At 41.5% G+C, this 12,881-nt stretch overlaps 1 protein-coding gene across 2 annotated transcripts in view; it reads right to left on the bottom strand.

Moving 5' to 3' along the window:
• LOC126235751 (serpin B6-like) overlaps positions 1 to 12,881 on the bottom strand; it is a 104,569-nt gene that overhangs the window by 38,440 nt on the left and 53,248 nt on the right. For both annotated transcript variants that reach the window (XM_049944542.1, XM_049944543.1), the window contains exon 2: positions 5,160 to 5,249. In XM_049944542.1, the coding sequence (XP_049800499.1) occupies positions 5,160 to 5,249 (90 nt within the window). The remainder of the gene's footprint in view (positions 1 to 5,159; positions 5,250 to 12,881) is intronic.

Here is a 12,881-nt window from a genome sequence, read left to right as displayed (position 1 = left end):
AAAAAAATCAAATAAACTATATAAGAATCGGATTAAATTAGTAATGAAACCGCTACATTATATATATGAGTACAGAAATTATACTCTTTGTTACAGTGTATTTCAAATTTTGAATTTCTAAAGAAGAAGTATAAAAATAGACAAGACTAGAAACAATTGTTATAATAATTTATTTAGTACAATTACAGTAATTTATTTAATTATACGTGGCCATAACATATTAAATCAAGCAACACGATCTGCTTCTTGGAAAGCAAAGTGAATACATATGTATACGAGAGGAGTAATTGTTTAAGAATAAGTACTACCTTAAGATTTATCAGAAACGAATGAAATGAAATTCTCGTGTGCAAAACGACAGTTATTAAGGAGAATATGAGAGCTTCAGGTGAACCATCATACGGATATGACAGAATAGGCTCAAGATTTTCGGACATAAGGCGTTCTGATGAAGTGCAAAGGCAAGCAAAAAATAGTTCCAGTAACTTCATCTCAGTATTTTACATAATATTCACAACAATTATCACCTACCGAATGAAAAAAGTCGATTTTAAAGAAAAATAGAGAAAGGTTCTCTTACTAAATTGATCGACAAACGGACCATTTCCATTTCGCAAAAAAAGTTAGAGAACGGAGTGATCAATGAACTGGAAGTGGGGAACTAATCTTTTTTTGAGATCAATTTGATTCAGTGTCAATAAATTGGTAACAGTCCTTGATAAAGTTACTAATACAGCATATGTTAGTATGCTCATGAATATACTGTACTACACAATGATGCTCCAGTTTCCAATAACATTGGATATACAGGGCGGTCCATTGATAGTGACCGGGCCAAATATCTCACGAAATAAGCATCAAACGAAAAAACTACAAAGGGGAAACCAGATGGCGCTATGGTTGGCCCGCTAGATGGCGCTGCCATAGGTCAAACGGATATCAACTGCTTTCTTTTTTTAAATAGGAGCTCCCATTTTTTATTACATATTCATGTAGTAAGTAAAGAAATATGAATGTTTTAGTTGGACCACTTTTTCAGCTTTGTGATAGATGGCGCTGTAATAGTCACAAACGTGTAAGTACGTGGTATCACGTAACATTCCGCCATTGCGGACAGTATTTGATTCGTGATACATTACCCGTGTTAAAATGGGCCGTTTATCAATTGCGGAAAAGGTCGATACCGTGTTGATGTGTGGCTATTGTGATCACAATGCCCAACGGGCGTGTGCTACGTATGCTGCTCGATATCCTGGACGACATCATCCAAGTGTCCGGACCGTTCGCCGGATAGTTACGTTATTTAAGGAAACAAGAAGTGTTCAGTCACATGTGAAACGTCAACCACGACCTGCAACAAATGATGATGCCCAAGTAGGTGTCTTAGCTGCTGTCGCGGCTAATCCGCACATCAGTAGCAGACAAATTGCGGAGAATCGGGAATCTCAAAAACGTCGGTGTTGAGAATGCTACATCAACATCGATTGCATCTGTACCACCATATTTCTATGCACCAGGAATTGCATGGCGACGACTTTGAACGTCCTGTACAGTTCTGCCACTGGGCACAAGAGAAATTACGGGACGATGACAGATTTTCTGCACGCGTTCTATTTAGCGACGAAGCGTGATTCACCAACAGCAGTAACGTAAACCGACATAATATGCACTACTGGGCAACGGAAAATCCACGGTGGTTGCGACAAGTGGAACATAGCGACCTTGGCGGCTTAATGCGTGGTGCGGTATTTTATCGATGGCAGTGTACATGGTGCAATGTATGGTGATTTCCTACGTAATGTTCTACAGATGTTACTACAAGCCGGCCGGGGTAGCCGAGCGGTTCTAGGCGCTACAGTCTAGATCCGCGCGACCGCTACGGTCGTAGGTTCGAATCCTGCCACGGGCATGGATGTGTGTGATGTCCTTAGGTTAGTTTGGTTTAACTAGTTCTAAGTTCTAGGGGACTCATGACCTCAGAAGTTAAGTACCATAGTGCTCAGAGCCATATGAACCATTTGTTACTACAAGATTTTTCACTGCATTACAGAATGGCGATGTACTTCCAACATGATGGATGTCCGGCACATAGCTCGCGTGCGGTTGAAGCGATACCATATTTCATGACAGGTGGATTGGTCGTCGAAGCACCATAGCATAGCCCGCACGTTCACCGGATCTGACGTCTCCGGATTTCTTTCTGTGGGGAAAGATGAAGGATATTTGCTATCGTGATCCACTGACAACGCCTGACAACGTGAGTCAGCGCATTGTCAATGTATGTGCGAACATTACGGAAGGCGAGGAATGTCGTTACACGTATTGCCAAATGCATTGAGGTTGACGGACATCATTTTGAGCATTTATTGCATTAATGTGGTATTTACAGGTAATCACGCTGTAACAGCATGCGTTCTCAGAAGTGATAAGTTCACAAAGGTACATGTGTCATATTGGAACAACCGAAATAAAATGTTCAAACGTAGCTACGTTCTGTATTTTAATTTAAAAAAACCTACCTGTGCCAACTGTTCATCTAAAATTGTGAGCCATTTATCACAAAGCGAAAAAAGTGGTCCAACTGAAACATTCATATTTCTTTACGTACTACACGAATATGTAATAAAAATGGGGGTTACTATTTAAAAAAACGCAGTTGATATCCGTTTGACCTATGGCACCGCTATCTAGTGGAGCGGGCCAACGATAGCGCCATCTGGTTTCCCCCTTCAAGCTAGACAAGTTTAGTTCTTTGTAGTTTTTTCGTTTGACGCTTATTTCGTGAGATATTTGGCCCGATCACGATCAATGGACCACCCTGTATACAATGAGGTGAACAGTGATATGCACATGTACAGATGGCGATAGTATCGCGTACACAAGGAAATAAAGGGCAGTACATTGGAGGAGCTGTCATTTACACTCATGTAATTTATTCGAAAAGGCTTCCGATGTGAATATGGCCCTACTACGGGCATTAATAAACTTTCAATGCGGAATGTTAGTTGGAGCTAGACGCATGGGACGTTCCATTTCGGAAATCGTTGGGTAATTCAATATTCCAAGATCCACAGTGTCAAGAATGCGCCGAGAACACCAAATGCCAAGCACTACCTCTCTCCACTGACAATGCAGTGGCCGACGGCCTGCGCGTGACGACCGACAGCAGCGGCGTTTGCGTGGAGTTGTCAGTACTAACAGACAAGCAACAGTGCTTGAAATATACGGAACGTACGACTAAAGTATCCGTTAGGACAAAGCGGGAAAATTTGGCGTTAATGGGCTGTGGCAGCAGATCACCGATGTCAGTGCCTTTGCTGACAGCACAACATCGACTGCAGCGCCTCTCCAGGGCTAGGTGACTGGAAAATCGCGCCCTGGCCAGATGAGTCCCGATTTCAGTTTGTGAGAGCTGATGGTAAGTTTCGAGTGTGGCGCAGACCCCATGAAGCCACTGACGAAAATTCTCAACAAGCTGGTGGAGGCTCCATAATGGTGTGGGCTGTATTTACAAGGAACACTGACTGGAAATGGTTATGTTAAATTACTTGGAGACCATTTGCAGCCATTCATCGACTCCCTGTTTCGAAACAACAAAGGACATTTTACTACGCGCCAAGTCATTGGGCCACAATCGTTCGCGAATCGTTTGAGGAACGTTCTGGACAATTCGAGCGAATGATTTGGCCACCCAGATCGCTCGACATGAATCCCATGGAAAATTTGTGGAATCTAACCGAGATGTCAATTCGTGCACAAAGTGTACACCGGCAAGTTTTCGCCGTTACAGACGGCTTTAGAGGCAGCATGGCTCAGTATGTCTTCAGGGGACTTCCAACCACTTATTGAGTCCATGCCATGACAGGTTGTTGCATTACGCCTGGAAAAAGCAAGACCGACACGATATTAAGGGGTGTCCCATGACTTTTGTCACTTCAGTCAACATCGTAGATGTTTGAGACATGAAAAGGTCTCTGGAACCATATTGTTTTATTTGGTTCAATTAAACTTCCTATCAACTGGAAATCCGGAACGGAGTTTGGCAAGGAGATTTTGAGTCTCCAAAACCAATCTCAACATTCCCCCAATGCAGTTTGCAGATCCCTGAATATCAATAAGCACCCTAATTTTGGTCATGAAATTGTACCATTTCCCATTTTGACACTCGTACATAATTTTTAATAATCAGCAGAAGATTTAAACACAGCGTGTTTGAAAATATCCCTGAAAATCAATGTTATGAAAAACAGAATCAAGTATAACCTATTTAATGAAAAGGAAATGGGGGAAATTAAAGATGATGTTCTGGAGACAATTGTGGAGAATTTTTTTGTGGTGACGGAGGAAAGTTGGATGGGCAGCAAAATAAAAGGAATAGAGTGAAAGTTAAAGTGCATGTTCAAGTGCGTATTCAAAACTGTGTTTCTAATGCATGTGAAAACTGTACTTGCAGTTCTGACGTAAGGCATTTCGACATGGACTGTTAGTCTGAAAAGCATTCGCAAACTGAGGTTTACTCAAATAGTAATGGATAAATACATGTTGAGAAAGAGAGGAGGAAGGGAGATTGTACCCGACGACAACTAAGTCATTAAAGATGAAGCTCAAGCTCAGATGGAGGAAGGATGGGAAGGAAATCGGCCGGGACCTTTCAAAGGAACCATTCCGGCAATTACCTTAAGTGATTTGGGGAAATTACGGTAAACCTAAATCTGGGGTTTCGGACGGGGATTTAAAACGGGGTTTATACCATATGTTAGTCGAATGTGGCAACCACTGTTCATCCTCACTCGGTGCATGTTGAGAACTACTTGAGAAAATAACCAAGTGGGTCAAGGTACAGACACGACTGGGAGACGTTATTACGACTAACGGGAGTGAAGTGGTGTTGGCAGGGCTTGAAGCCAGGTTAATGGTTTATGTTGACAGATAAGAAAAGAACAAGGGCATAGCCTAACTGAAGATGGGTGGATGATATTAGAGAACATGGAGACAGGAACATAATTCATGAAAAAGTATAGAGGAGACATTCCATCAGTTGATGTTCAGTAACGATAAATTAGAATGACAACTTTTTATTAATTTATTTCCTCATGAATTACACAGAATATTTTACTTTGGATATGTCGCGCAACACCTTTCATGTCACAAAAACTTACCTTGTAGAGGTCGAATGTAAATAAGGAGTTTGCTTGCGATATCGTCTGCAGCGCGACGTTAGTTTCTCCATCGGCCATCTTTATGTTTATCTGCACAGAGAAAGACTGTTACAAGAACTGCAGTCTGTGAGAGAAGAACGAGAAATTATCGTGTCTATCATGTCAAGAGATCACAGTAAAACATCAGGCAGGGAACTAAGTTATACGTTTGCAGGTCCGTTTCAATCTCTGTAGCCGAGGTCACTAGCTCACCCACGTGCGGTGGCGCTCGAGTCATAGAGAAAAGTTTAGAATTTTGGTGGTGAAAGAAAATTTCATAGCAAATCATTGGGCGGAAAGTGGAGGAGAGGCGGTCTTCATCTTGTCGCTATCTGCTCTTAACGCCAGAGAATGAAATTTAAGCTATGCGTATAATGGAATGAAACCACTCAATAAATGATTTTTAATGGAATTAGTTCATAAACGACTAACCATCATTTTTCTTTGAAGGTGTATTATAACTTTCCCTCCCTAATTACCCAACTAGGCATAAAATAATATAAATTTGACAAAGTGCTCTGCATTCAGGCTGACTGAGACGCAACAGTAAAAGTCAAACAAAAGGCAAGGAATGACTTTATTGCTAATATTATGCATTTCGGAATTTATCCATCATCAGAAAGCCACAAAAAATCAGATACAAAAATATTTTACGAAACATAGTAATGGACAGCTGTAGAACTCCACTTTGATCGAAATCACCTGACGCTAAATTATACTACATGTACCCGGAAACATGGCGTTTCAAGATGTATCTGAAACAAACCCTTGAATTCTAACTACACAGTGGAAACTATAAGGAACGCTCTTCCTTAATTTGGTATCGAGTTGAAGAAATGTGGGATTTCTCCAGCTTTCTTTTTGTGCTCGAATATGCAAACAAATCCGTATGAATCCAAAACTACTAATTCTTCAGTCACAAATAAAGCTCCATAAAAGTTATTTATTAATGTGTCCAATCATAGATGGACTCCAAGATCCAAATTATGAATTTATGACATTGGGAGTGGATCACGATTTTAATATATGGCGATCTGACAAGCCCTGATATGGTTGTCAATCCTCACACAACATAAGAAAAAAAAATGTAACTGATCCTAACTGGTTAATGTTCGTAAATGACCTGTTCGGGATCAGAGGGATAAAGATTAATCCTCGTTAGATAAGAATGGTACGTTTCTATCAAGACATTTATTACAAAAATCAACGGAATTGAAAAACAGAATCTCTACAATTACAGCGTTCGGTTAACTGTACTGGTCGACTAAGTTAAAAATTAACACAACACTTATCCTCTATGCAAAAATCCCGTCCGCCGTTTTCATGACAGGAATAGTTAAATGGCTGATACTGTCTAGCCTCTTTGTTAGTAGCCGATACCCTGACTGGCGCTGACAAAAGAGCTCATACAGCAATCTAGTGGAACTGAAAACATTTATCGCTACGGTTTTCTGTTTCTCTAGGCGTGGCACAATATATCATCATAAATAGTGGAGTGGAGAGCATGTCTGTCACGTCGATCTGTGGAAGGCTGAAGTCGTTGTGGAGATGAAGTATGATGTTATAGCGTACCCAATGAAATAATAAGAAAAGGCTTAAAAAAACAGTATTTATAAAGACGAGACATTTAAAAATTGAGTAATATACATTTTTCTCATGTATTCGTATTATAATACTCGTAATTTCTATGTGTAAGTTTCGAGGGCAAAGAAATATAACAAAATTATCTAAAGAGACAAGATACGCTCTTATGTTAATTTTTTAGTCGTCTTCACTTCTCTTGTCTTGGTAGCGTGTAAGACGGACATCTTGCGAGTGCTGCCAAATGTAGGCATATTTGTACTAATTAAGCAGATAATATATTTATTTAATATTATTGTCCACTTTTATTTTGTAAGAGGTGATCCCGATTTCATGTCCGACTTCCTTGAATTAACCTGCATTCGAGTAATTTACAGTGCAACAATCGCAGCGGCCGATGCAGCCAACGACGCCATTACGTGGCGACATTAACTTATAAAAATTAGCGGAAGCGAAAAACTCGCCCGCTATGAACACAATATACATTTTTTTTCCTACAGCCGCCCGACGTTGCAGAAAATACGTAGCTTCAGGATTCTTATTTTCAGTACAACAGCCGAGAGCCAGAGCCAGGACTCCGACTACAATGCAATGGTTAACGGAGGTAAGAAAAAAATAGTCTCGCGCATGTGTGGGCCGCAATTATAATTAATAACTAAAGATTTTTTGCTTTAAAGTGAACTGACTAGCCGAGGAAATTAATATGAAAAGTTTATTCCATTGTTCAACTTATTTGCTCATGTTTTAAGATTCAGCGAGTCTAACGTTCATTAACGTAACAATTTCCACTGAAGATTAATATTGTTAAAAAAGAGAACTTCACAAAAGCATTTAATTGTAAATCAAAATTGAATGAAATCATTTTGATTAAGGCCCACCACGTAAGTCGTCAACAATCACCATTACCAATCAATTTCTGTAGTAAATAATAAATTAAATTACGACGGCCGACGGACGCGAGAAAGTGCAGATGTGAAATAATTACACAGAGGACGTGAACTGCATCCACAAACTTCTACAATCGAAGTTACTAATCTACAAAGTCCGTTCATGAGTCATGACAGTGTGTTTGCAAACTTACCACGAGCAGACACTCGCCTCAAGTGAGCGGACATACGTGGGAACTTCAGAATGCCTGAAGCCCCACGGAGAACCAAAATGATTTCAAGCGACCCAATCACAACTTTCTCTGACTAAGTTTGAAAGTGATGCCTGGACGCTTTGTCAGCGATGTATCTAAGAAGCTATATGCTCTCGAGCAACATGTGTCGGCTGGACACCCACCGCAGAGATCCCACAATACTTTCTGCCTCGATATTAGCAAATCTTAGTTCACTAATGCGGAGTCCTGACTAAGCCAATGACGCCCTTCGTTACAACCTGATTTCCTCTCACACTTTGTAGACATGAAACCGCTGGCCAACCCCTAGTTGTTCATAAAGAATGATCTAGAAGCTTCCCGAACAATTGAAAGCACTATGTGCCCGAAAAGGCGTCCCGTATAAAGCAGCAGTACAGTGCTTTGCATTCTGCGTAGCAAGAATTCTTAAACGTTGACTCTGTGTGGCGACAGGAGACACATTCCAATGCAGTTGAAAACACTGCAGGCAATACTTGTTTGATCGTTTTCTTTACTGCACCCTTTCAACTTTCGCCCGCACCCCTGATAACTGGAGACGATGCTCGCTGGGCCGTTCCACAGGACAGGTTTGCGGCAGGCTGTAAAATTCCGCCATTTGGACACTGACAAACAACTCCCATCTCACCCCCGACCTGCTCGAAGTCCGTAGCTTTCTCAGCCTGCATTGCCGTCCAATCAAGTGTACAAATTAGTTTTGTAAAGCACGCTGTACTACAGTTGTTAGTGTGAGGCTGTCCATTATCAACCAATGCCATTAATAAACTGATAATCTCACCTAAGCTTCGATCACAAATGTTATAAATAAGTTAATCTAATCGACCAAATTAATTATATTAATTGATATATAAGGAGTCAAAATACCGCCTCCTTACAAAATTAGCAGTTTTTGCAATGCTAAGCTCAAAGCTGCATTCACCTTTGAGGAAACATCGTCCATCAAAAACAGTTACAAGATATCGATGTTAAAAGAAACTAAAATTTCGCATGCGACAGTAATGGCATCCCTGGGTATAATCAGTTTGTAAACTAGTGTTCCAAAGGAAGAAACTCTGAACATCATAAGACTGGATCTTCTTAAGCGTATGAAACTTACAGTAGAAGCTACTGATTGGATTTTTTGCGTATAACGCTAGCCTTTAACTGTTTCACTTTTAATGGTAAGGCTTATCTTCAAAAGGATGGCTTGGCAATGGGTTGATACCTTTCTGGCCTTTTGGTTGACATTTCATTAACTAACTAGGAAGGAAATTCTTTGCGAATAATAGGGCAGTGTAGCATCAACGTGGCAGACATGCCCTTCATTCGGGTATTTATGGTGATATGTGCTACGACTTGAGACATAGGCAACCGTAATGATGCAGGTTTTAGTAAGAAAGGGGCTACACAGTATCAACCATTTAACTGGGCCTGTCATGCAAAACGGCGGACGCGATGGGTGATTCTTCGATTTGCAAAGAATTACGTAAACTATTGAAATGTTGCATTTGTTGCGCACAATGCTAGTTTTTAATTGTTTTCTGTTTTTCAAAGAATTATGGCAGTGTCTGCTAATATTTTTGTGGCACTTAGAGGAACAGATTTAGGACTTAGCAGGCTCGTTCAATCTGTTGCATTCAACAATATGCTTCACTTTAGAGTTCGAACCAAACAGAAGCCGTAACTACTTATACACGAATGTTAATAGCCAATATATTTGTTTCTGGTTAGATGTTTTCAGAAAACCATCCTCCACTGATGTAATTATTAATGAGGACTCTTGCCGCTCGCGCACGCATAAGCGTGCTTTTTTCCTGTCAGTATTCATCACGTTAGCTAAACTTAAGCTTAGCATGCCTTAAAAAATTGATATAATCACACCAATAGGTCTGAAAAATGGTTACACTGGAAGTCCTATACAGAGCATCTGTGAATCGGTTTTCAATAGAAGGAAAAATCTATTCATGTTCCTCCCGAGAGTCCGCCTACATTTCCATCTATATCTTATAGGTGTCATTTCTGTGGACGAATTGACAATGCGTTTAAATAAGCCGATATACAAACTAGGTTCCACACGTACAAGAAACTTAAGACGGTTTTCTGTACGACTGTTGACAAAAAGTAGAATAAATTTACAGAGTCGCGAATGTATAAAATCATTTGTGGATCCTGTAATTGCGTTTGTATTGAGCAGACAGGGCGTGACTTACTAACTAGATTCAAGGAACGCTTAATAAAAATACTACCGCTGTGGGTTGTCATTTTAGTCATAAGAAGTGTCGTTTAGATACGATTGAAAAATCTCTAACAACCTTACACACCGAGCCAAAAGCTTAGACCTAAACTTTTTGGAAAAAATTGTGATATATAAGCATATTACTGTCAACCAACACGCAGTCTTGAATAAACAGATCAGCCCCCACAGGAAACCGTTCTTTAGTATTTTCCAGGATTTGTTATCAGTGTGTCTGTGTGGTACCAACGTTTGAATCTGATAATCGATCCTTTTTCCGTTTAATTTTCTTATAATGCACTTCCCTTTTCTTCTTCTCTTCTTCCCTTCCTCCCTTCCTTTTATCCCTCCTCTCATTTGTACTGCCCAGGTTTATACTTTATGGATGGGATGCACGCTTACATTTTGTACTTTATACTTTCAGTTTACAACTTCTGTAAAGGCTCGGTACATGGCATCGAGTAACATTTCCTGTATTTCATAAAATACTAGTTTCCTCCTCTTCTTCCTCGCACTGCCCCCTCCCCCACTAATTTCTATCGCCTGTGTTTTATATTTTCGGGTTGAGATGTACAATTACACTATGTACTTCAGACTTTGAGTTTATAGTTTTTGTAAAGGGTCAAAGACGCTGCTATTTTAACGTTTGACATCACATGGAACCAGGTCTTATTTCCTAGTTTTGTATGGAGATAACATTGTAAGTAGGCTGTTTAGGTTTTTTTATTGGTAACGCCACCTCTGTATGAAAATCACTGGCTGTGCTGTGTGCAGTCTGTGGCTGCTTTACATTGTTGTAATACTCGCCATTGTAGTGTTAGGCAGCTGGCTGTGAACAACGCGTAGCGTTGCGCAGTTGGAGGTGAGCCGCCAGCAGTGGTGGATGTGGGGAGAGAGATGGCGGAGTTTTGAAATTTTATCATGAACTGCTATATATATATATGATGATATCAAGGTAAATACATTGTTTGTTCTCTATTAATATCTTTCATTTGCTAACTATCCCTATCAGTAGTTAGTGCCTTCCATAGTTTGAATCTTTTATTTAGCTGGCAGTTGTGGCGCTCGCTGTATTGCAGTAGCTTGAGTAGCGAAGATTTTTGTGAGGTAAGTGATTTGTGAAAGGTATAGTTTAATGTTAGTCAGGGCCATTCTTTTGTATGGAATTCTGAAAGTCAGATTGCGTTGCGCTAAAAAAATATTGTGCGTCAGTTTAAGCACAGTAGTGTAAAATTATTAAAAGGGGACGTTACATATGGCGACCCTGCCAGGATACCTCAGTGGAATCTTCTGATTTTTTCTTGTAGTTTGTGTAATTAGTGTAGCTATTGTTTATTGCTAGTGCGTAATCATAGAGAGAATTTCCTTTGTAGTTGTAGTTTTTCATTGTTGTACAGTAAAACAGTTGTGGCATGCATGTAGATTTGCACCAAGTATTTCGCAGCTGCAATTAACTAGATATTATTTTCAGTGTTATGTTAATGTGTTCTCTTATTTTTGCTCTTCAAATTGTGTTTTTCTGTGTTGTCGTGTGAAATACTGTGACAATAATGGCGTGTGTAAAACGTAATACTAGGCTCCAAAGTAAACTGAGAAATGACAGTGAAAACGAAAGCAGTGTGTTAGCGCCACCGAGTAATGAATTAACTGATGTTCAAAGTAGTAATTTGGTAATTGTGCATAGGGAAATGGAGCGGGCGGCAAACAATGGCGTGGACAGTGAAACAATTAGTGAAGAGGGAAGCATTATCGATCGATTGGTCGGCAACAGCTCGCCTCAGGAATCGATAATGACAGGACACAATTTTGCAAATATTGTACACTCCTGGAAATGGAAAAAAGAACACATTGACACCGGTGTGTCAGACCCACCATACTTGCTCCGGACACTGCGAGAGGTCTGTACAAGCAATGATCACACGCACGGCACAGCGGACACACCAGGAACCGCGGTGTTGGCCGTCGAATGGCGCTAGCTGCGCAGCATTTGTGCACCGCCGCCGTCAGTGTCAGCCAGTTTGCCGTTGCATACGGAGCTCCATCACAGTCTTTAACACTGGTAGCATGCCGCGACAGCGTGGACGTGAACCGTATGTGCAGTTGACGGACTTTGAGCGAGGGCGTATAGTGGGTATGCGGGAGGCCGGGTGGACGTACCGCCGAATTGCTCAACACGTGGGGCGTGAGGTCTCCACAGTACATCGATGTTGTCGCCAGTGGTCGGCGGAAGGTGCACGTGCCCGTCGACCTGGGACCGGACCGCAGCGACGCACGGATGCACGCCAAGACCGTAGGATCCTACGCAGTGCCGTAGGGGACAGCACCGCCACTTCCCAGCAAATTAGGGACACTGTTGCTCCTGGGGTATCGGCGAGGACCATTCGCAACCGTCTCCATGAAGCTGGGCTACGGTCCCGCACACCGTTAGGCCGTCTTCCGCTCACGCCCCAACATCGTGCAGCCCGCCTCCAGTGGGGTCGCGACAGGCGTGAATGGAGGGACGAATGGAGACGTGTCGTCTTCAGCGATGACAGTCGCTTCTGCCTTGGTGACAATGATGGTCGTATGCGTGTTTGGCGCCGTGCAGGTGAGCGCCACAATCAGGACTGCATACGACCGAGGCACACAGGGCCAACACCCGGCATCATGGTGTGGGGAGCGATCTCCTACACTGGCCGTAGACCACTGGTGATCGTCGAGGGGACACTGAATAGTGCACGGTACATCCAAACCGTCATCGAACCCATCGTTC

The sequence above is a fragment of the Schistocerca nitens genome, chromosome 2, assembly GCF_023898315.1.
Source record: "Schistocerca nitens isolate TAMUIC-IGC-003100 chromosome 2, iqSchNite1.1, whole genome shotgun sequence".
NCBI classification, from domain to species: domain Eukaryota; kingdom Metazoa; phylum Arthropoda; class Insecta; order Orthoptera; family Acrididae; genus Schistocerca; species Schistocerca nitens.
This window is presented reverse-complemented; position numbering and strand designations above follow the sequence as displayed.